This window comes from Patella vulgata, chromosome 9 (genome assembly GCF_932274485.2).
Source record: "Patella vulgata chromosome 9, xgPatVulg1.2, whole genome shotgun sequence".
Taxonomy (NCBI): Eukaryota; Metazoa; Mollusca; class Gastropoda; family Patellidae; genus Patella; species Patella vulgata.
This window is the reverse complement of record NC_065887.2, coordinates 11,354,751-11,380,115: the sequence shown is the minus strand read 5'-3', so window position 1 is coordinate 11,380,115 and position 25,365 is coordinate 11,354,751. Positions and strand designations below refer to the sequence as shown.

The window sequence follows — 25,365 nt, the reverse complement described above, 5'->3', positions numbered from 1 at the left end:
AAGCATTACAAGCAGCTTGGACAGTTGTAGAAAGAAATAGGGATATTACGTTGAGATATAGCGTGAATGAAATGACAGATCGATGGACGGAAAGGGTGATTACAATAACATGTGTGTTTATACAAATTTTGAATAAATTGTGCAATATAGGCACCATGTACACTAGCTCAGCGACTGTCAATTTCAATAACTGGGCATCAGGATATAATTCATATCAGTAATAAATTGTCATTTGATAATTTGTGATAATTTACGAAAAGTTCTTATTTGTTTACATTGGATTTATATTGTTAATTATGCAAAAAGAAACCACTCTCTTGTACGTCTACTTCAATATAATTCCTAAGATTAGGATCTGTTGAAAACCGTAGCCTCTATCAAGGTGTTCGGATAATAGGACATCACTCTGGAACAATAGGCCGTGGAATGTTCACTATCTATGGGGTGCGTCATGACACCAATGCATCAAAGTAAATTTGAAAAAAATATGTTAAAATGTGTAGCCTCTATAATATTCAAAAGGTTACGGGTCATGGGGCATAACCCCGCAGCTGAATGTCCGATGAACACCAAACTCATAAACATCTAATATCTTTAAAATACACCTAAATCTAGAGGGACCATAATTTTTGTACATATTTCAATTAGGATCGTTTGATCCCTAATATTTGATCACATTATGCCTAAAATGGCAAGTGTATAACTCTGGAATGCCCTATCATTAAGTAGCTATAATTCAATAAGTGTACTAGTAGAGAAAATGGCGAAGTTCTTGGTGCTGGATATATAAATCAATTGTTTACAAAGTGCATGGTCTTCTGGAATAAAAGTGCTTGGCTGAAAATATAAGCTGGGCATAGAAGATCTGTAATTGTTCAGCACATTGACAACATTATCCGTTACTGCTTTGTGTAAATAGACTACATCAAGATATAAATAATTGTAATTAAATAGTTGACTGTTTGGCGAAGTTCCGGGAGCAGTTGGCGAAGTTTCGGGTGCTGGAGATATAAATGGTTATACAGATATTTCATAAAAGAATTAATTGTTTGTCAACACTTGCATTGCTCAAATTAAACAAATGTCAAGGAAATTGACGCTTCTTTCAATTAAATCAAAATTCATTACATGTTTACTGTTTATCCATATATTACATTCGTGGCAGCTATTGTTACAGACCTATTTGAGTCCACGCAATGTTTTATTTCATTCCATCTGATATAAAATTTCCTAAAATATATTTAACAAGTTATCAAATCGTTCATTAGGCTTACCTGTTGGTGATGTTCCTTCTGTGCCAGTTGTAACTATAAAGATACAAATGTAGTAGAACATTAATATGGGATAAAGTAATTATATTAAAGGTGGATAAAGAAATATCTAAGAAAAAAAGAATAAAGATTTGCTACGAACCTACAAAACAGGCGTGCACACTAACATCAATCGTCACTGGTTTGTCCGAATCCGTTGGTGTTATTTCAACCATAATCTCTGTGACAACGACTTCAGGTGGGAATTTAAGAGAATCATCAGTGGTATCATTCTGTTTAAAGATAGAACGATATTGTAATTTAAAGTTTATTGATGGATTCAAATCAAATAAAAGTAAACGACTGGAAACACACACAATTCCCCATATAAAGCATCTAATTAAATCAATGAATATAAACAATTTATGGTTGTACGACTCTTATAAATTGAAAAGAAAAAATTGTATTGGTTTGAACATGACCATGTACTTACATCAGTAGATTCAAGTAGTGTCCATGGTGCTGAAGGTCCCGTTCGTCCAAATACTCTAAATGTTTGCACATTGTCATTGGCAGGAAGTTTTACTTCTGACAGATCAACGGGCTCAACATCATCAGTAAGTTTAAATGTGACGTTGGTAGGAGCATCCGATGGGTTAATTGTAAATTGATCACCACCTGGTCTCAGATTCTCTGGATCATCTGTCGATGGGAATCCAGATGGTTGTTCTAGGTATTTAGCTGGTATAACTGTTGGACTTTCCATTCCTTCTGTCACAAGACATCGTGCTGAAATACAAAATGTGCCAAGGGTTAAGATACAACACACATCCATAAATCAAATGCATGTAAATCATTTTTTTTTTAATATAAACTGTAATGGTCACATTTTGTTGGATTCAAAAAGTGTTCATATAAATGAAGCCTGGACCATATTCCCTTTCTTACAAAAAAAATAAAAATAAACTTACGTGTAGTTGTTCCAACTGGTAAAATGAATAAAAGGAAAAGTTAAGATAAGATAAATAACTCAACCAATTTTGTTTCAGCTTAGAATTGTTCGACTGTTTTTATTTACGTACGCATATAGATATACATGTATTTTATAGTTGTTCTAAACTAACGAAACTGCAGTTGAACAAAATGGATATCTGTAATTTGACTCTGGAAATTAGGCATATTCAAAAATTACAATTACCTGTAGGAGATGTTCCTGCTTCAGTGGGTGATGTTCCTGCTTCAGTGGGTGATGTGCCGGACACACTTGTTTCTAAAATAAAAGAAGTACGCCCATAGAATCATAGACGACAATTGAATTGCATACCTTGGAAGATTATTCAAATTTATTTTCTTTGCATATTTTAATCGCCGAACACATAATAAAACTGAATTACAAATATATTAGTATCCTACCTTCGAAACATGCTCTAACATCAAGAGAGAAACTTGTTTCGGAATCGTTATTGGTTTGGGTTACTTCGACTCTGATTTGTGCAGCTTCCGTACCAGCAGGGAAGGTAGCTTTAGGAATGGGTGCTGATAAATCAGTCTGTAAAAATAATAGAAAACATCAGTTCTTGTAAACAAAAAACTCTTAAGGAATAGAGTCTTAATAGCAAGCGTGTTTATACTTACTGCAGTCAAATAAGTTGCTTCTGTTTCTGAACCACCAGTTGCAATTACAAATACCCTGATAGATCCTACATTCTGTGGTGATACAAGTTCCACTGATTTAATTTCTACCGTTTCATCAGTGATGGGTGCCAAATCGATTGTTACACTAATTGGCGAAGTTTGGGCAGGGAATGTAGCTGTGGTTGCAGTTCCTGGTCTAAGGTTTTCGGGATTGGAAACGCCTGGTGCTGTTATACTGGAAGTTGGAATAATAGCAGGGTCCTCCATACCTTTAACCTCGGCACAAACTGAAACTTAGAGCAAAACAACGGTTAATAAAATTGCAAATATTTTATAGTTATCAAATATGTTTGAAAGTTTTTTATTTATATAGTCATTTATATACGCAGGTGGCAGGTGTTTTTTTTAAAAACATAGAGTGGCCCTTTCAATACATATTGGTAGAAAGACATCCTAGAAAGATGTCACAAGACATCGTGCTGAAATACAAGATGTGCCAAGTATTAAGATACAACATATATCCATAAATCAAATGTTTTGGTTTAAACTGTAATGGTTGCTTCAAACTTCAAAATTCTGTAGTATCATGTTTGTGATATGTCATATTTAAGCTCAAATGTTGATTTATTGTTTTAATTTGACTGTTTACATTAATTTACGTGTTGTTGTTCCAACTGTAAATAGAAAACGAAACACAAACTATTAATAACAGATAACACTATAGCTTAGAAAAGCTTGAATAATTTAAACTTCCCAATATCTCACAATATCAAAATTGGCGAAATTTAAATGATCTGCATATTTGTTTTAGTATGAATGAAGCTATGAATCATTTTCAAAGAAAATTACGGTTCTTATCTGTGAATAGATGTTAAGATGACATAACTTCATAGAAACCATATAAAAATGTAAATCGTTATAGTAGTTGGGACGATTTTATATGAAACCACTAAAACCATTATTGTTGCTACTAGATCACTGTCTCTCTGGAGGGCTTTCGGTAATTAGCCAATTAAATAATTAATTAAAATCCCATTGGTTTAAATTGACACAAAAATGTTGAAATACGCCGCTGTAATCATTTATTTAAATAGCTCCACCCGCTCCCTCCAATCAAATCCGGGTTCATTGTCTAAACTAGTTCTTCGAATGGTTTCAGTAATTAATAATTATAAAACCAAATTAAACCCAAATTAGTAAAAATGATACCAATGTCGAGATATAGATTTTATAGTGATGTTTTATATGGACAGCTAAACGCATTATTTCGCCACTTGAGCACTGTCAATTTGAAGCGTTTAAATGATTAAACTTGTCATTTCAGTGAATTAACAACACCCTAAGCAACTAACATTGAGGCAAATTTATCAAATGCAAAACACAAGGTGCGGCACTTATGTAACCTATGGGGATCCATCACAAGGGAGAGTGTCAATCCGGTGACGCACGTTCAGTCTCCTACACGCCTCGAGCAATCGGTTGCCATGAAACACACACCCTCTGTTGCAAGAGTGGTAAAATTGATAGATCTCATCCTTTGGTTATCCCAATGCTTCATATGGAATTTTAAAAAAATCTGCTGAAAACTATAGCTTAATATCATTATCCTGTAATGTAGCCAAAGCTTCACACAAAATCTGAAAAAGGATCTCTTGAAAATTGTAGCCTCTATCAAGGTTTTTGGATAAGAGGATATCACTCTGGAACAAAAGGCCGTGGAATGTTCACTCTCTCTTGGGTGCGTCACACCAATAATACTAGCTTTTAGTAACCCAATGAGAGGCATTTTGTATCGTATTCACGTAATTATACAGGTGTCACTTTTCAGCTTCAAGATAAGTATAAGCGGTCCTCTAGTAGTTTGTGGGAGAAGTTCCGGTCGCAGATGGCGAAATTCTTGGTGCTGGATATATAAATCAATTGTTTTTCAAGTGCATGGCCATCTAAAATTAAAGTGCTTGTCCGAGAATATAAGCCGGGCCTAGAAGATCTGTAACTGTCAAGTACATTGACATCATTAACCATTTCTGCTTTATGTAAATAGGCTGCATCAAGATATAAATAATTGTAATTAAATGTAGTTGATTGTTTGTACTTGTATTACCTGTGGGAGAAGTTCCAGGCGCAGTCGGTGAAGTTCCGGGTGCAGTTGGGGAAGTTCCGGGTGCAGTTGGGGAAGTTCCTGGTGCTGGAGACAGAAATGATTTTATATTAAATATTTTATAAAAGAATGAATTGTTCATCAGTTCTTTAACTGCTCAAGGGGTTTGTGGTAGAAGGTCCTGGGCGCCGGTGGCGAAGTTAATGCTGCTCGATGTATAAATCATTTGTTTTTCAAGACATTGACTGCTGAAATTAAAGTGCTTGTCTGATAATATAGGCTGGGCCTCGGAGTAGTGTAACTGTCAAACAAATTGACAGTAGTATCCAATAATCATTTGTGTAAAAGAACTACACCAAAATATAAATAATTGTTACTTCCATTAGATAGATATGGAATAGTATATCATCTGCTGTTAAAAAACATTTAACATGATATTCTAGTACAGATTAAAAATGTCCGACTACAATTAACTGTGGGAGACGTTCCGGCGCAGTTGGTGAGGTTCCGGGTGCAGTTGGCGAAGTCCCGTGTGCTGGAGATATAAATGGTTATACAGATATTTCAGAAAAGAATTAATTGTTTGTCAACACTTGCATTGCTCAAATTAAACAAATGTCAAGGAAATTGACGCTCCTTTCAATTAAATCAAAATTCATTATATGTTTACTGTTTATCCATATATTACATTCGTGGCAGCTATTGTTACAGACCTATTTGAGTCCACGCAATGTTTTATTTCATTCCATCTGATATAAAATTTCCTAAAATATATTTAACAAGTTATCAAATCGTTCATTAGGCTTACCTGTTGGTGATGTTCCTTCTGTGCCAGTTGTAACTATAAAGATACAAATGTAGTAGAACATTAATATGGGATAAAGTAATTATATTAAAGGTGGATAAAGAAATATCTAAGAAAAAAATAATAAAGATTTGATACGAACCTACAAAACAGGCGTGCACACTAACATCAATCGTCACTGGTTTGTCCGAATCCGTTGATGTTATTTCAACCATAATCTCTGTGACAACGACATCAGGTGGGAATTTAAGAGAATCATCAGTGGTATCATTCTGTTTAAAGATAGAACGATATTGTAATTTAAAGTTTATTGATGGATTCAAATAAAATAAAAGTAAACGACTGGAAACACATACAATTCCCCATATAAAGCATCTAATTAAATCAATGAATATAAACAATTTATGGTTGTACGACTCTTATAAATTGAAAAGAAAATATTGTATTGGTTTGACCATGACCATGTACTTACATCAGTAGATTCAAGTAGTGTCCATGGTGCTGAAGGTCCCGTTCGTCCAAATACTCTAAATGTTTGCACATTGTCATTGGCAGGAAGTTTTACTTCTGACAGATCAACGGGCTCAACATCATCAGTAAGTTTAAATGTGACGTTGGTAGGAGCATCCGATGGGTTAATTGTAAATTGATCACCACCTGGTCTCAGATTCTCTGGATCATCTGTCGATGGGAATCCAGATGGTTGTTCAAGGTATTCAGCTGGTATAACTGTTGGACTTGCCATTCCTTCTGTCACAAGACACCGTGCTGAAATACAAGATGTGCCAAGTGTTAAGATACAACACACATCCATCAATCAAATGCATGTAAATCATTTTTTTCATATTTAAACTGTAATGGTCGCTTCAAAGATTTTGTTGGATTCAGAAAGTGTTCATATAAATGAAGCCTGGACATTATTCCCTTTCTTTAAAAAATAAATAAAAATAAACTTACGTGTAGTTGTTCCAACTGGTAAAATGAATAAAAGGAAAAGTTAAGATAAGATAAGTAACTCAACCAATTTTGTTTCAGCTTAGAATTGTTCGACTTTCTATATTTACATACGTATCTAGATTTATCTTATTGTTGTTCTAAACTAACGAGACTGCAGTTGAACAAAATAAATATCTGAAATTTGACACTCGAAATTACGGATATTCAGAAATTACAATTACCTGTAGGAGATGTTCCTGCTTCAGTGGGTGATGTGCCGGACACAGTTGTTTCTAAAATAAAAGAAGTACGCCCATAGAATCATAGACGACAATTGGATTGAATTCCTTGGAAGATTATTCAAATTTATTTTCTTTGCATATTTTCATCGTCGAACACATAATAAAACTGAATTACAAATATATTAGTATCCTACCTTCGAAACATGCTCTAACATCAAGAGAGAAACTTGTTTCGGAATCGTTATTGGTTTGGGTTACTTCGACTCTGATTTGTGCAGCTTCCGTACCAGCAGGGAAGGTAGCTTTAGGAATGGGTGCTGATAAATCAGTCTGTAAAAATAATAGAAAACATCAGTTCTTGTAAACAAAAAACTCTTAAAGAAATAGAGTCTTAATAGCAAGCGTGTTTATACTTACTGCAGTCAAATAAGTTGCTTCTGTTTCTGAACCACCAGTTGCAATTACAAATACCCTGATAGATCCTACATTCTGTGGTGATACAAGTTCCACTGATTTAATTTCTACCGTTTCATCAGTGATGGGTGCCAAATCGATTGTTACACTAATTGGCGAAGTTTGGGCAGGGAATGTAGCTGTGGTTGCAGTTCCTGGTCTAAGGTTTTCGGGATTGGAAACGCCTGGTGCTGTTATACTGGAAGTTGGAATAATAGCAGGGTCCTCCATACCTTTAACCTCGGCACAAACAACTGTAAATTAGAGCAAAACAACGGTTAATAAAATTGCAAATATTTTATAGTTATCAAATATGTTTGAAAGTTTTTTATTTATATAGTCATTTATATACGCAGGTGATGTTTTCAAAAACATAGAGTGGCCCTTTCAAAACATATTGGTAGAAAGACATCCTAGAAAGATGTCACAAGACATCGTGCTGAAATACAAGATGTGCCAAGTATTAAGATACAACATATATCCATAAATCAAATGTTTTGGTTTAAACTGTAATGGTCGCTTCAAACTTCAAAATTCTATAGTATCATGTTTGTGATATGTCATATTTAAGCTCAAATGTTGATTTATTGTTTTAATTTGACTGTTTACATTAATTTACGTGTTGTTGTTCCAACTGTAAATAGAAAACGAAACACAAATTATTAATAACAGATAACACTATAGCTTAGAAAAGCTTGAATAATTTAAACATCCCAATATCTCACAATATCAAAATTGGCGAAATTTAAATGATCTGCATATTTGTTTTAGTATGAATGAAGCTATGAATCATTTTCAAAGAAAATTACGGGTCTTATCTGTGAATAGATGTTAAGATGACATAACTTCATAGAAACCATTTAAAAATGTAAATCGTTATAGTAGTTGGGACGATTTTATATGAAACCACTAAAACCATTATTGTTGCTACTAGATCACTGTCTCTCTGAAGGGCTTTTGGTAATTAGCCAATTAAATAATTAATTAAAATCACATTGGTTTAAATTGACACAAAAATGTTGAAATACGCTGCTGTAATCATTTATTTAAATAGCTCCACCCATTCCCTCCAATCAAATCCGGGTTCATTGTCTAAACTGGTTCTTCGAATGGTTTCAGTAATTAATAATTATAAAACCAAATTAAACCCAAATTAGTAAAAATTATACCAATGTCGAGATATAGATTTTATAGTGATGTTTTATATGGACAGCTGAACGCATTATTTCGCCACTGGAGCACTGTCAATTTGAAGCGTTTAAATGATTAAACTTGTCATTTCAGTGAATTAACAACACCCTAAGCAACTAACATTCAGGCAAATGTATCAAATGCAAAACACAAGGTGCGGCACTTATGTAACCTATGGGGATCCATCACAAGGGAGGGTGTCAATCCGGTGACGCACGTTCAGTCTCGTACTCGTCTCGAGCAATCGGTTGCCATGAAACACACACCCTCTGTTGCAAGAGTGGTAAAATTGATCGAGCTCATCCTTTGGTTATCCCAATGCTTCATATGGAATTTAAAAAAAATCTGCTGAAAACTATAGCTTAATATCATTATACTGTAATGTAGCCAAAGCTTCACACAAAATTTGAAAAAGGATCTCTTGAAAATTGTAGTCTCTATCAAGGTTTTTGGATAAGAAGATATCACTCTGGAAGCGGTCCTCTAGTAGTTTGTGGAAAGTTCACTCTCTCTTGGGTGCGTCACACCAAAAATACTAGCTTTTAGTAACCCAATGAGAGGCATTTTGTATCGTAATTACGTAATTATACAGGTGTCACTTTTCAGCTTCAAGATACGTATAAGCGGTCCTCTAGTAGTTTGTGGGAGAAGTTCTGGTCGCAGATGGCGAAATTCTTGGTGCTGGATATATAAATCAATTGTTTTTCAAGTGCATGGCCATCTGAAATTAAAGTGCTTGTCCGAGAATATAAGCCGGGCCTAGAAGATCTGTAACTGTCAAGTACATTGACATCATTAACCATTACTGCTTTATGTAAATAGGCTGCATCAAGATATAAATAATTGTAATTAAATGTAGTTGATTGTTTGTACTTGTATTACCTGTGGGAGAAGTTCCAGGCGCAGTCGGTGAAGTTCCGGGTGCAGTCGGGGAAGTTCCGGGTGCAGTTGGGGAAGTTCCTGGTGCTGGAGACAGAAATGATTTTATATTAAATATTTTATAAAAGAATGAATTGTTCATCAGTTCTTTAACTGCTCAAGGGGTTTGTGGTAGAAGGTCCTGGGCGAAGTTAATGCTGCTCGATGTATAAATCATTTGTTTTTCAAGACATTGACTGCTGAAATTAAAGTGCTTGTCTGATAATATAGGCTGGGCCTCGGAGTAGTGTAACTGTCAAACAGTAGTATCCAATAATCATTTGTGTAAACGAACTACACCAAAATATAAATAATTGTTACTCCCATTAGATATATATGGAATAGTATATCATCTGCTGTTAAAAAACATTTAACATGATATTCTAGTAAAGATTAAAAATGTCCGACTACAATTAACTGTGGGAGACGTTCCGGCGCAGTTGGCGAAGTTCCGGGTGCAGTTGGCGAAGTTTAGGGTGCTGGAGATATAAATGGTTATACAGATATTTCAGAAAAGAATTAATTGTTTGTCAACACTTGCATTGCTCAAATTAAACAAATGTCAAGGAAATTGACGCTCCTTTCAATTAAATCAAAATTCATTACATGTTTACTGTTTATCCATATATTACATTCGTGGCAGCTATTGTTACAGACCTATTTGAGTCCACGCAATGTTTTATTTCATTCCATCTGATATAAAATTTCCTAAAATATATTTAACAAGTTATCAAATCGTTCATTAGGCTTACCTGTTGGTGATGTTCCTTCTGTGCCAGTTGTAACTATAAAGATACAAATGTAGTAGAACATTAATATCGGATAAAGTAATTATATTAAATGTGGATAAAGAAATATCTAAGAAAAAAAGAATAAAGATTTGCTACGAACCTACAAAACAGGCGTGCACACTAACATCAATCGTCACTGGTTTGTCCGAATCCGTTGGTGTTATTTCAACCATAATCTCTGTGACAACGACTTCAGGTGGGAATTTAAGAGAATCATCAGTGGTATCATTCTGTTTAAAGATAGAACGATATTGTAATTTAAAGTTTATTGATGGATTCAAATAAAATAAAAGTAAACGACTGGAAACACATACAATTCCCCATATAAAGCATCTAATTAAATCAATGAATATAAACAATTTATGGTTGTACGACTCTTATAAATTGAAAAGAAAAAATTGTATTGGTTTGACCATGACTTACATCAGTAGATTCAAGTAGTGTCCATGGTGCTGAAGGTCCCGTTCGTCCAAATACTCTAAATGTTTGCACATTGTCATTGGCAGGAAGTTTTACTTCTGACAGATCAACGGGCTCAACATCATCAGTAAGTTTAAATGTGACGTTGGTAGGAGCATCCGATGGGTTAATTGTAAATTGATCACCACCTGGTCTCAGATTCTCTGGATCATCTGTCGATGGGAATCCGGATGGTTGTTCAAGGTATTCAGCTGGTATAACTGTTGGACTTGCCATTCCTTCTGTCACAAGACACCGTGCTGAAATACAAAATGTGCCAAGTGTTAAGATACAACACACATCCATCAATCAAATGCATGTAAATCATTTTTTTTATATTTAAACTGTAATGGTCGCTTCAAAGATTTTGTTGGATTCAGAAAGTGTTCATATAAATAAAGCCTGGACATTATTCCCTTTCTTTAAAAAATAAATAAAAATAAACTTACGTGTAGTTGTTCCAACTGGTAAAATGAATAAAAGGAAAAGTTAAGATAAGATAAGTAACTCAACCAATTTTGTTTCAGCTTAAAATTGTTCGACTTTCTTTATTTACATACGTATCTAGATTTATCTTATGGTTGTTCTAAACTAACGGACTGCAGTTGAACAAAATAAATATCTGAAATTTGACACTCGAAATTAGGGATATTCAGAAATTACAATTACCTGTAGGAGATGTTCCTGCTTCAGTGGGTGATGTTCCTGCTTCAGTGGGTGATGTGCCGGACACACTTGTTTCTAAAATAAAAGAAGTACGCCCATAGAATCATAGACGACAATTGGATTGAATTCCTTGGAAGATTATTCAAATTTATTTTCTTTGCATATTTTCATCGTCGAACACATAATAAAACTGAATTACAAATATATTAGTATCCTACCTTCGAAACATGCTCTAACATCAAGAGAGAAACTTGTTTCGGAATCGTTATTGGTTTGGGTTACTTCGACTCTGATTTGTGCAGCTTCCGTACCAGCAGGGAAGGTAGCTTTAGGAATGGGTGCTGATAAATCAGTCTGTAAAAATAATAGAAAACATCAGTTCTTGTAAACAAAAAACTCTTAAGGAATAGAGTCTTAATAGCAAGCGTGTTTATACTTACTGCAGTCAAATAAGTTGCTTCTGTTTCTGAACCACCAGTTGCAATTACAAATACCCTGATAGATCCTACATTCTGTGGTGATACAAGTTCCACTGATTTAATTTCTACCGTTTCATCAGTGATGGGTGCCAAATCGATTGTTACACTAATTGGTGAAGATTGGGCAGGGAAAGTAGCTGTGGTTGCACTTCCTGGTCTAAGGCTTTCGGGATTGGAAACGCCCGGTGCTGTTATACTGGAAGCGGGTATAATAGCAGGGTCCTCCATACCTTTAACCTCGGCACAAACTGTAAATTAGAGCAAAACAACGGTTAATAAAATTGCAAATATTTTATAGTTATCAAATATGTTTGAAAGTTTTTTATTTATATAGTCATTTATATACGCAGGTGATGTTTTCAAAAACATAGAGTGGCCCTTTCAATACATATTGGTAGAAAGACATCCTAGAAAGATGTCACAAGACATCGTGCTGAAATACAAGATGTGCCAAGTATTAAGATACAACATATATCCATAAATCAAATGTTTTGGTTTAAACTGTAATGGTCGCTTCAAACTTCAAAATTCTATAGTATCATGTTTGTGATATGTCATATTTAAGCTCAAATGTTGATTTATTGTTTTAATTTGACTGTTTACATTAATTTACGTGTTTTTGTTCCAACTGTAAATAGAAAACGAAACACAAATTATTAATAACAGATAACACTATAGCTTAGAAAAGCTTGAATAATTTAAACTTCCCAATATCTCACAATATCAAAATTGGCGAAATTTAAATGATCTGCATATTTGTTTTAGTATGAATGAAGCTATGAATCATTTTCAAAGAAAATTACGGGTCTTATCTGTGAATAGATGTTAAGATGACATAACTTCATAGAAACCATTTAAAAATGTAAATCGTTATAGTAGTTGGGACGATTTTATATGAAACCACTGAAACCATTATTATTGTAACTAGATCACTGTCTCTCTGGAGGGCTTTCGGTAATTAGCCAATTAAATAATTAATTAAAATCCCATTGGTTTAAATTGACACAAAAATGTTGAAATACGCTGCTGTAATCATTTATTTAAATAGCTCCACCAGCTCCCTCCAATCAAATCCGGGTTCATTGTCTAAACTGGTTCTTCGAATGGTTTCAGTAATTAATAATTATAAAACCAAATTAAACCCAAATTAGTAAAAATTATACCAATGTCGAGATATAGATTTTATAGTGATGTTTTATATGGACAGCTGAACGCATTATTTCGCCACTGGAGCACTGTCAATTTGAAGCGTTTAAATGATTAAACTTGTCATTTCAGTGAATTAACAACACCCTAAGCAACTAACATTCAGGCAAATGTATCAAATGCAAAACACAAGGTGCGGCACTTATGTAACCTATGGGGATCCATCACAAGGGAGAGTGTCAATCCGGTGACGCACGTTCAGTCTCGTACTCGTCTCGAGCAATCGGTTGCCATGAAACACACACCCTCTGTTGCAAGAGTGGTAAAATTGATCGAGCACATCCTTTGGTTATCCCAATGCTTCATATGGAATTTAAAAAAAAATCTGCTGAAAACTATAGCTTAATATCATTATCCTGTAATGTAGCCAAAGCTTCACACAAAATTTGAAAAAGGATCTCTTGAAAATTGTAGCCTCTATCAAAGTTTTTGGATAAGAGGATATCACTCTGGAACAAAAGGCCGTGGAAAGTTCACTCTCTCTTGGGTGCGTCACACCAAAAATACTAGCTTTTGGTAACCCAATGAGAGGCATTTTGTATCGTATTTACGTAATTATACAGCTGTCACTTTTCAGCTTCAAGATACGTATAAGCGGTCCTCTAGTAGTTTGTGGGAGAAGTTCTGGTCGCAGATGGCGAAATTCTTGGTGCTGGATATATAAATCAATTGTTTTTCAAGTGCATGGCCATCTGAAATTAAAGTGCTTGTCCGAGAATATAAGCCGGGCCTAGAAGATCTGTAACTGTCAAGTACATTGACATCATTAACCATTACTGCTTTATGTAAATAGGCTGCATCAAGATATAAATAATTGTAATTAAATGTAGTTGATTGTTTGTACTTGTATTACCTGTGGGAGAAGTTCCAGGCGCAGTCGGTGAAGTTCCGGGTGCAGTTGGGGAAGTTCCGGGTGCAGTTGGGGAAGTTCCTGGTGCTGGAGACAGAAATGATTTTATATTAAATATTTTATAAAAGAATGAATTGTTCATCAGTTCTTTAACTGCTCAAGGGGTTTGTGGTAGAAGGTCCTGGGCGCCGGTGGCGAAGTTAATGCTGCTCGATGTATAAATCATTTGTTTTTCAAGACATTGACTGCTGAAATTAAAGTGCTTGTCTGATAATATAGGCTGGGCCTCGGAGTAGTGTAACTGTCAAACAAATTGACAGTAGTATCCAATAATCATTTGTATAAAAGAACTACACCAAAATATAAATAATTGTTACTTCCATTAGATAGATATGGAATAGTATATCAACTGCTGTTAAAAAACATTTAACATGATATTCTAGTAAAGATTAAAAATGTCCGACTACAATTAACTGTGGGAGACGTTCCGGCGCAGTTGGCGAAGTTCCGGGTGCAGTTGGCGAAGTTTCGGGTGCTGGAGATATAAATGGTTATACAGATATTTCAGAAAAGAATTAATTGTTTGTCAACACTTGCATTGCTCAAATTAAACAAATGTCAAGGAAATTGACGCTCCTTTCAATTAAATCAAAATTCATTACATGTTTACTGTTTATCCATATATTACATTCGTGGCAGCTATTGTTACAGACCTATTTGAGTCCACGCAATGTTTTATTTCATTCCATCTGATATAAAATTTCCTAAAATATATTTAACAAGTTATCAAATCGTTCATTAGGCTTACCTGTTGGTGATGTTCCTTCTGTGCCAGTTGTAACTATAAAGATACAAATGTAGTAGAACATTAATATGGGATAAAGTAATTATATTAAAGGTGGATAAAGAAATATCTAAGAAAAAAAGAATAAAGATTTGCTACGAACCTACAAAACAGGCGTGCACACTAACATCAATCGTCACTGGTTTGTCCGAATCCGTTGGTGTTATTTCAACCATAATCTCTGTGACAACGACTTCAGGTGGGAATTTAAGAGAATCATCAGTGGTATCATTCTGTTTAAAGATAGAACGATATTGTAATTTAAAGTTTATTGATGGATTCAAATCAAATAAAAGTAAACGACTGGAAACACATACAATTCCCCATATAAAGCATCTAATTAAATCAATGAATATAAACAATTTATGGTTGTACGACTCTTATAAATTGAAAAGAAAAAATTGTATTGGTTTGACCATGACCATGTACTTACATCAGTAGATTCAAGTAGTGTCCATGGTGCTGAAGGTCCCGTTCGTCCAAATACTCTAAATGTTTGCACATTGTCATTGGCAGGAAGTTTTACTTCTGACAGATCAACGGGCTCAACATCATCAGTAAGTTTAAATGTGACGTTGGTAGGAGCATCCGATGGGTTAATTGTAAATTGATCACCACCTGGTCTCAGATTCTCTGGATCATCTGTCGATGGGAATCCAGATGGTTGTTCAAGGTATTCAGCTGGTATAACTGTTGGACTTGCCATTCCTTCTGTCACAAGACACCGTGCTGAAATACAAAATGTGCCAAGTGTTAAGATACAACACACATCCATCAATCAAATGCATGTAAATCATTTTTTTTATATTTAAACTGTAATGGTCGCTTCAAAGATTTTGTTGGATTCAGAAAGTGTTCATATAAATGAAGCCTGGACATTATTCCCTTTCTTTAAAAAATAAATAAAAATAAACTTACGTGTAGTTGTTCCAACTGGTAAAATGAATAAAAGGAAAAGTTAAGATAAGATAAGTAACTCAACCAATTTTGTTTCAGCTTAAAATTGTTCGACTTTCTTTATTTACATACGTATCTAGATTTATCTTATGGTTGTTCTAAACTAACGGACTGCAGTTGAACAAAATAAATATCTGAAATTTGACACTCGAAATTAGGGATATTCAGAAATTACAATTACCTGTAGGAGATGTTCCTGCTTCAGTGGGTGATGTTCCTGCTTCAGTGGGTGATGTGCCGGACACACTTGTTTCTAAAATAAAAGAAGTACGCCCATAGAATCATAGACAATTGGATTGAATTCCTTGGAAGATTATTCAAATTTATTTTCTTTGCATATTTTCATCGTCGAACACATAATAAAACTGAATTACAAATATATTAGTATCCTACCTTCGAAACATGCTCTAACATCAAGAGAGAAACTTGTTTCGGAATCGTTATTGGTTTGGGTTACTTCGACTCTGATTTGTGCAGCTTCCGTACCAGCAGGGAAGGTAGCTTTAGGAATGGGTGCTGATAAATCAGTCTGTAAAAATAATAGAAAATATCAGTTCTTGTAAACAAAAAACTCTTAAGGAATAGAGTCTTAATAGCAAGCGTGTTTATACTTACTGCAGTCAAATAAGTTGCTTCTGTTTCTGAACCACCAGTTGCAATTACAAATACCCTGATAGATCCTACATTCTGTGGTGATACAAGTTCCACTGATTTAATTTCTACCGTTTCATCCGTGATGGGTGCCAAATCGATTGTTACACTAATTGGTGAAGATTGGGCAGGGAAAGTAGCTGTGGTTGCACTTCCTGGTCTAAGGTTTTCGGGATTGGAAACGCCCGGTGCTGTTATACTGGAAGCGGGTATAATAGCAGGGTCCTCCATACCTTTAACCTCGGCACAAACTGTAAATTAGAGCAAAACAACGGTTAATAAAATTGCAAATATTTTATAGTTATCAAATATGTTTGAAAGTTTTTTATTTATATAGTCATTTATATACGCAGGTGATGTTTTCAAAAACATAGAGTGGCCCTTTCAATACATATTGGTAGAAAGACATCCTAGAAAGATGTCACAAGACATCGTGCTGAAATACAACATGTGCCAAGTATTAAGATACAACATATATCCATAAATCAAATGTTTTGGTTTAAACTGTAATGGTCGCTTCAAACTTCAAAATTCTATAGTATCATGTTTGTGATATGTCATATTTAAGCTCAAATGTTGATTTATTGTTTTAATTTGACTGTTTACATTAATTTACGTTTTGTTGTTCCAACTGTAAATAGAAAACGAAACACAAATTATTAATAACAGATAACACTATAGCTTAGAAAAGCTTGAATAATTTAAACTTCCCAATATCTCACAATATCAAAATTGGCGAAATTTAAATGATCTGCATATTTGTTTTAGTATGAATGAAGCTATGAATCATTTTCAAAGAAAATTACGGGTCTTATCTGTGAATAGATGTTAAGATGACATAACTTCATAGAAACCATTTAAAAATGTAAATCGTTATAGTAGTTGGGACGATTTTATATGAAACCACTAAAACCATTATTGTTGCTACTAGATCACTGTCTCTCTGGGGGGCTTTCGGTAATTAGCCAATTAAATAATTAATTAAAATCCCTTTGGTTTAAATTGACACAAAAATGTTGAAATACGCCGTGTAATTATTTATTTAAATAGCTTCACCCGCTCCCTCCAATCAAATCCGGGTTCATTGTCTAAACTGGTTCTTCGAATGGTTTCAGTAATTAATAATTATAAAACCAAATTAAACCCAAATTAGTAAAAATTATACCAATGTCGAGATATAGATTTTATAGTGATGTTTTATATGGACAGCTGAACGCATTATTTCGCCACTGGAGCACTGTCAATTTGAAGCGTTTAAATGATTAAACTTGTCATTTCAGTGAATTAACAACACCCTAAGCAACTAACATTCAGGCAAATGTATCAAATGCAAAACACAAGGTGCGGCACTTATGTAACCTATGGGGATCCATCACAAGGGAGAGTGTCAATCCGGTGACGCACGTTCAGTCTCGTACTCGTCTCGAGCAATCGGTTGCCATGAAACACACACCCTCTGTTGCAAGAGTGGTAAAATTGATCGAGCTCATCCTTTGGTTATCCCAATGCTTCATATGGAATTTTAAAAAAATCTGCTGAAAACTATAGCTTAATATCATTATCCTGTAATGTAGCCAAAGCTTCACATAAAATTTGAAAAAGGATCTCTTGAAAATTGTAGCCTCTATCAAGGTTTTTGGTTAAGAGGATATCACTCTGGAACAAAAGGCCGTGGAATGTTCACTCTCTCGTGGGTGCGTCACACCAAAAATACTAGCTTTTGGTAACCCAATGAGAGGCATTTTGTATCGTATTTACGTAATTATACAGGTGTCACTTTTCAGCTACAAGATACGTATAAGCGGTCCTCTAGTAGTTTGTGGGAGAAGTTCCGGTCGCAGATGGCGAAATTCTTGGTGCTGGATATATAAATCAATTGTTTTTCAAGTGCATGGCCATCTGAAATTAAAGTGCTTGTCCGAGAATATAAGCCGGGCCTAGAAGATCTGTAACTGTCAAGTACATTGACATCATTAACCATTACTGCTTTATGTAAATAGGCTGCATCAAGATATAAATAATTGTAATTAAATGTTGTTGATTGTTTGTACTTGTATTACCTGTGGGAGAAGTTCCAGGCGCAGTCGGTGAAGTTCCGGGTGAAGTTGGGGAAGTTCCGGGTGCAGTTGGGGAAGTTCCTGGTGCTGGAGACAGAAATGATTTTATATTAAATATTTTATAAAAGAATGAATTGTTCATCAGTTCTTTAACTGCTCAAGGGGTTTGTGGTAGAAGGTCCTGGGCGCCGGTGGCGAAGTTAATGCTGCTCGATGTATAAATCATTTGTTTTTCAAGACATTGACTGCTGAAATTAAAGTGCTTGTCTGATAATATAGGCTGGGCCTCGGAGTAGTGTAACTGTCAAACAAATTGACAGTAGTATCCAATAATCATTTGTGTAAAAGAACTACACCAAAATATAAATAATTGTTACTTCCATTAGATAGATATGGAATAGTATATCATCTGCTGTTAAAAAACATTTAACATGATATTCTAATAAAGATTGAATATGTCCGACTACAATTAACTGTGGGAGACGTTCCGGCGCATTTGACGAAGTTCCGGGTGCAGTTGGCGAAGTTTCGGGTGCTGGAGATATAAATGGTTATACAGATATTTCAGAAAAGAATTAATTGTTTGTCAACACTTGCATTGCTCAAATTAAACAAATGTCAAGGAAATTGACGCTCCTTTCAATTAAATCAAAATTCATTACATGTTTACTGTTTATCCATATATTACATTCGTGGCAGCTATTGTTACAGACCTATTTGAGTCCACGCAATGTTTTATTTCATTCCATCTGATATAAAATTTCCTAAAATATATTTAACAAGTTATCAAATCGTTCATTAGGCGTACCTGTTGGTGATGTTCCTTCTGTGCCAGTTGTAACTATAAAGATACAAATGTAGTAGAACATTAATATGGGATAAAGTAATTATATTAAAGGTGGATAAAGAAATATCTAAGAAAAAAAGAATAAAGATTTGCTACGAACCTACAAAACAGGCGTGCACACTAACATCAATCGTCACTGGTTTGTCCGAATCCGTTGGTGTTATTTCAACCATAATCTCTGTGACAACGACTTCAGGTGGGAATTTAAGAGAATCATCAGTGGTATCATTCTGTTTAAAGATAGAACGATATTGTAATTTAAAGTTTATTGATGGATTCAAATAAAATAAAAGTAAACGACTGGAAACACATACAATTCCCCATATAAAGCATCTAATTAAATCAATGAATATAAACAATTTATGGTTGTACGACTCTTATAAATTGAAAAGAAAAAATTGTATTGGTTTGACCATGACCATGTACTTACATCAGTAGATTCAAGTAGTGTCCATGGTGCTGAAGGTCCCGTTCGTCCAAATACTCTAAATGTTTGCACATTGTCATTGGCAGGAAGTTTTACTTCTGACAGATCAACGGGCTCAACATCATCAGTAAGTTTAAATGTGACGTTGGTAGGAGCATCCGATGGGTTAATTGTAAATTGATCACCACCTGGTCTCAGATTCTCTGGATCATCTGTCGATGGGAATCCAGATGGTTGTTCAAGGTATTCAGCTGGTATAACTGTTGGACTTGCCATTCCTTCTGTCACAAGACACCGTGCTGAAATACAAGATGTGCCAAGTGTTAAGATACAACACACATCCATCAATCAAATGCATGTAAATCATTTTTTTTATATTTAAACTGTAATGGTCGCTTCAAAGATTTTGTTGGATTCAGAAAGTGTTCATATAAATGAAGCCTGGACATTATTCCCTTTCTTTAAAAAATAAATAAAAATAAACTTACGTGTAGTTGTTCCAACTGGTAAAATGAATAAAAGGAAAAGTTAAGATAAGATAAGTAACTCAACCAATTTTGTTTCAGCTTAGAATTGTTCGACTTTCTTTATTTACATACGTATCTAGATTTATCTTATGGTTGTTCTAAACTAACGAGACTGCAGTTGAACAAAATAAATATCTGAAATTTGACACTCGAAATTAGGGATATTCAGAAATTACAATTACCTGTAGGAGATGTTCCTGCTTCAGTGGGTGATGTTCCTGCTTCAGTGGGTGATGTGCCGGAAACACTTGTTTCTAAAATAAAAGAAGTACGCCCATAGAATCATAGACGACAATTGGATTGAATTCCTTGGAAGATTATTCAAATTTATTTTCTTTGCATATTTTCATCGTCGAACACATAATAAAACTGAATTACAAATATATTAGTATCCTACCTTCGAAACATGCTCTAACATCAAGAGAGAAACTTGTTTCGGAATCGTTATTGGTTTGGGTTACTTCGACTCTGATTTGTGCAGCTTCCGTACCAGCAGGGAAGGTAGCTTTAGGAATGGGTGCTGATAAATCAGTCTGTAAAAATAATAGAAAACATCAGTTCTTGTAAACAAAAAACTCTTAAGGAATAGAGTCTTAATAGCAAGCGTGTTTATACTTACTGCAGTCAAATAAGTTGCTTCTGTTTCTGAACCACCAGTTGCAATTACAAATACCCTGATAGATCCTACATTCTGTGGTGATACAAGTTCCACTGATTTAATTTCTACCGTTTCATCAGTGATGGGTGCCAAATCGATTGTTACACTAATTGGTGAAGATTGGGCAGGGAAAGTAGCTGTGGTTGCACTTCCTGGTCTAAGGTTTTCGGGATTGGAAACGCCCGGTGCTGTTATACTGGAAGTTGGAATAATAGCAGGGTCCTCCATACCTTTAACCTCGGCACAAACTGAAACTTAGAGCAAAACAACGGTTAATAAAATTGCAAATATTTTATAGTGCTGTTATACTGGAAGCGGGAATAATAGCGGGGTCCCCCATTCCTTTAACCTCGGCACAAACAACTGTAAATTGAAGCAAAAAAAAAACCAGTTAATAAAAGCTCATATATTTTATAGTAATCAAATAGATGTTAAGATGACATAGCAGGGAATCCACGAAAGACATAGGGATCATCTTATCATAATACAAGTTCACCGAATGTTTCACAACAGTTAGACACAATGACCTTTATATATCGTTCTAGTAAGCATTACAAGCAGTTTGGACAGTTGTAGAAAGAAATAGGGATATTACGTTGAGACATAGCGTGAATGAAATGACAGATCGATGGACGGAAAGGGTGATTACAATAACATGTGTTTTTATACAAATTTTGAATAAATTGTGCAATGTAAGCACCACGTACACTAGCTCAGCGACTGTCAATTTCAATAACTGGGCATCAGGATATAATTTATATCAGTAATAAATTGTCATTTGATAATTTGTGATAATTTACGAAAAGTTCTTATTTGTTTACATTGGATTTAAATTGTTAATTATGCAAAAAAAATACTCTGTTGTACGTCTACTTCAATATAATTCCTAAGCTTAGGATCTGTAGAAAACCGTAGCCTCTATCAAGGTTTTCGGATAATAGGACATCACTCTGGAACAATAGGCCGAGGAATGTTCACTGTCTATGGGGTGCGTCATGACACCAATGAATCAAATTAAATTTGAAAAAAAATATGTTAAAATGTGTAGCCTCTATAATTTTCCAACGGTTACGGGTCATGGGGCATAACCCCGCAGCTTAATGTCCGATGAACACTAAACTCATAAACATCTAATATCTTTAAAATACACCTAAATCTAGAGGGGCCATAATCTTTTTACATATTTTAATTAGGATCGTTTGATCCCTAATATTTGACCACATTATGCCTAAAATGGAAAGTGCATAACTCTGGACCGCACTATTATTAAGTAGCTAATTATTCAATTAGTGTACTAGTAGAGAAAATTGATTCAATAAGTTGAATGACAGTCTGGTTATTCCAGTCTACACCGGTAGTATTCACCTGTAAGGTATGTTTAAAGCCTTGTTCATCGAGTTGCTTCATTACAAACGGCGCTTCGTGAGTCAGTTCTAAAATTTTCATTTTGTCTTAAACATTGGATATCAGAAGCTCATCTTTTCACATTAAAACATGGATAGGACCTACCTGTGGGAGATGTTCCTGTTGTGGCAGTCTCTTCAAAGCATGCTCTTACATCCAAATTAAATCTAACAGGAGCTGTAGTGTTCTTTGGCTTCAGAAGAACTCGTACCTTTTCAGTTTTAGTTTCCGGAGGGAAATCAGCTTTTCGTGGTGTGTCTTGGAGACCAGCCTATGATTATACAAATAGACCATTTCTAAAATGCTTTTAAATGGTACCTTTGTTTAAAAGTCTACACGCGTCGGATGAGCTTTTCAAGACATACAACAAAAATGACGCGTCATTATGGAAGAATAGTAACACAATAATATAATAATAATGAAGTATATTTATAATATTATAATTTTTTTGAAATGCTTTATTTGGGATTAAAATTGTTCTTTCAACCCCATTTTCGTGGGATATGAATGTGGCGTCATAAAGAACGGGCATAATCAAGTAAAATCAGGGCGTATCCGTTTTACCAAACTTGCTTCGAATATAGCATTTGAGACTTGAGACTTACTTGGTCTGTTACAGGAGTTTCGATGCCCTGTGAATCAATCAGCGTTAATTCTATGGATTCGATATTCTCAGCATTCGGGAATGCGATAGATCCAAGATCGACATCCTCATCGGTATTAGGTGAAAGATCTATGGTAAATAGTATAGTATTGGTGCCGTCGGGTATGATAGATAATGGGGCATCGCTTGTCCTTAGATTATCCACTTGGTCAGGTGTTAAACCCTCAACACTTGAACTTGGTATAAATGCTGGAATCTCCATTCCATTTATCTCCTCGCATCTCTCTGAAAAAATTGTGAAAGTATAAATGTTAACTCCAATAAAATATGGATTCAATTTTCACAGACTTCATGCAAGAGGCCTAGAGAGCTAAATATTCTTTCTTGAGAGAAATATAGTAACCTAATGAGAGGCAATTTGTATCGTATTTTAGTAATTATACGGGTGTCACTTTTCAGCTTCAAGTATAAGAGGCCCTCTAGTAGTTTGTGGGAGAAGTTCTTGGTGCTGGATATATAAATCATTTGTTTACAAAGTGAATGGTCTTCTGGAATAAAAGTGCTTGGCTGAAAATATAAGCTGGACTTAGAAGATCTGTAATTGTCAAGCACATTGACACCATTATCCGTTACTGCTTTGTTTAAATAGACTACATCAAGATATAAATAATTGTAATTAAATAGTTGACTGTTTGAACTTCTATTACCTGTGGGAGAAGTTCCAGGCGCAGTCGGTGAAGTTCCGGGTGCAGTTGGGGAAGTTCCGGGTGCAGATGGGGAAGTTCCGGGTGCAGTTGGCGAAGTCCCTGGTGCTGGAGACAGAAATGATTTTATATTAAATATTTTATAAAAGAATGAATTGATCATCAGTTCTTTAACTGCTCAAAGGGTTTGTGGTAGAAGGTCCTGGGCGCCGGTGGCGAAGTTAATGCTGCTCGATGTATAAATCATTTGTTTTTCAAGACATTGGCTGCTGAAATTAAAGTGCTTGTCTGAAAATATAAGCTGGGCCTCGGAGTAGTGTAACTGTCTAGCCAATTGACAGTAGTATCCAATAATCATTTGTGTAAAAGAACTACACCAAAATATAAATAATTAATACTTCCATTAAATAGATATGGAATAGTTTATCATCTGCTGTTAAAAACATTTAACATGATATTCTAGTAAAGATTAAAAATGTCCGACTGCTACTAACTGTGGGAGACGTTCCGGGCGCAGTTGGCGAAGTCCCGGGTGCAGTTGGGGAAGTTCCGTGTGCTGGAGATATAAATGGTTATATAGATATTTCAGAAAAGAATTAATTGTTTGTCAAGACTTGCACTGTTCAAATTAAACAGGCCTGGGCCTTAAATTCAACTGTCAAGGAAATTGACATTACTTCCAATTATATCAAAATTCATTACATGTTTACTGTTTATCCATATATTACATTCGTGGCAGCTATTGTTACAGACCTATTTGAGTCCACGCAATGTTTTATTTCATTCCATCTGATATAAAATTTCCTAAAATATATTTAACAAGTTATCAAATCGTTCATTAGGCTTACCTGTTGGTGATGTTCCTTCTGTGCCAGTTGTAACTATAAAGATACAAATGTAGTAGAACATTAATATGGGATAAAGTAATTATATTAAAGGTGGATAAAGAAATATCTAAGAAAAAAATAATAAAGATTTGATACGAACCTACAAAACAGGCGTGCACACTAACATCAATCGTCACTGGTTTGTCCGAATCCGTTGGTGTTATTTCAACCATAATCTCTGTGACAACGACATCAGGTGGGAATTTAAGAGAATCATCAGTGGTATCATTCTGTTTAAAGATAGAACGATATTGTAATTTAAAGTTTATTGATGGATTCAAATAAAATAAAAGTAAACGACTGGAAACACATACAATTCCCCATATAAAGCATCTAATTAAATCAATGAATATAAACAATTTATGGTTGTACGACTCTTATAAATTGAAAAGAAAATATTGTATTGGTTTGACCATGACCATGTACTTACATCAGTAGATTCAAGTAGTGTCCATGGTGCTGAAGGTCCCGTTCGTCCAAATACTCTAAATGTTTGCACATTGTCATTGGCAGGAAGTTTTACTTCTGACAGATCAACGGGCTCAACATCATCAGTAAGTTTAAATGTGACGTTGGTAGGAGCATCCGATGGGTTAATTGTAAATTGATCACCACCTGGTCTCAGATTCTCTGGATCATCTGTCGATGGGAATCCAGATGGTTGTTCAAGGTATTCAGCTGGTATAACTGTTGGACTTGCCATTCCTTCTGTCACAAGACACCGTGCTGAAATACAAGATGTGCCAAGTGTTAAGATACAACACACATCCATCAATCAAATGCATGTAAATCATTTTTTTTATATTTAAACTGTAA

General features: G+C 34.8%; 2 protein-coding genes across 2 annotated transcripts in view; both read right to left on the bottom strand.

Annotated features, from left to right (window-relative positions):
- The window catches only part of LOC126831854 (mucin-12), a 202,925-nt gene extending 197,070 nt beyond the window's left edge, over nucleotides 1-5,855 (bottom strand). The window contains exons 1-8 of the mRNA XM_056103261.1: nucleotides 5,795-5,855; nucleotides 2,886-3,178; nucleotides 2,664-2,799; nucleotides 2,449-2,520; nucleotides 2,222-2,236; nucleotides 1,744-2,039; nucleotides 1,414-1,543; nucleotides 1,275-1,307 (exon numbers count right to left, since the gene is read on the bottom strand). Coding sequence (XP_055959236.1) covers nucleotides 1,275-1,307; nucleotides 1,414-1,543; nucleotides 1,744-2,039; nucleotides 2,222-2,236; nucleotides 2,449-2,520; nucleotides 2,664-2,799; nucleotides 2,886-3,178; nucleotides 5,795-5,855 — 1,036 coding nt within the window. The remainder of the gene's footprint in view (nucleotides 1-1,274; nucleotides 1,308-1,413; nucleotides 1,544-1,743; nucleotides 2,040-2,221; nucleotides 2,237-2,448; nucleotides 2,521-2,663; nucleotides 2,800-2,885; nucleotides 3,179-5,794) is intronic.
- An 18-nt stretch (nucleotides 5,856-5,873) lies between these two features.
- On the bottom strand, nucleotides 5,874-24,571 carry LOC130014275 (mucin-2-like). The gene is made up of 26 exons (XM_056103260.1): nucleotides 24,511-24,571; nucleotides 22,960-23,243; nucleotides 22,460-22,625; nucleotides 20,912-21,204; nucleotides 20,690-20,825; nucleotides 20,475-20,546; nucleotides 20,254-20,268; nucleotides 19,769-20,064; nucleotides 19,439-19,568; nucleotides 19,300-19,332; nucleotides 16,399-16,685; nucleotides 16,177-16,312; nucleotides 15,965-16,036; nucleotides 15,745-15,759; nucleotides 15,260-15,555; nucleotides 14,930-15,059; nucleotides 14,791-14,823; nucleotides 14,467-14,517; nucleotides 13,986-14,069; nucleotides 7,387-7,676; nucleotides 7,164-7,299; nucleotides 6,970-7,020; nucleotides 6,749-6,763; nucleotides 6,264-6,559; nucleotides 5,938-6,063; nucleotides 5,874-5,900 (listed from the first exon to the last, which is right to left on the bottom strand). The coding sequence occupies exons 1-26, from the start codon at nucleotides 24,569-24,571 to the stop codon at nucleotides 5,874-5,876; spliced, it is 3,531 nt and encodes a 1,176-aa protein (XP_055959235.1).
- Nucleotides 24,572-25,365: the final 794 nt, after the last annotated feature.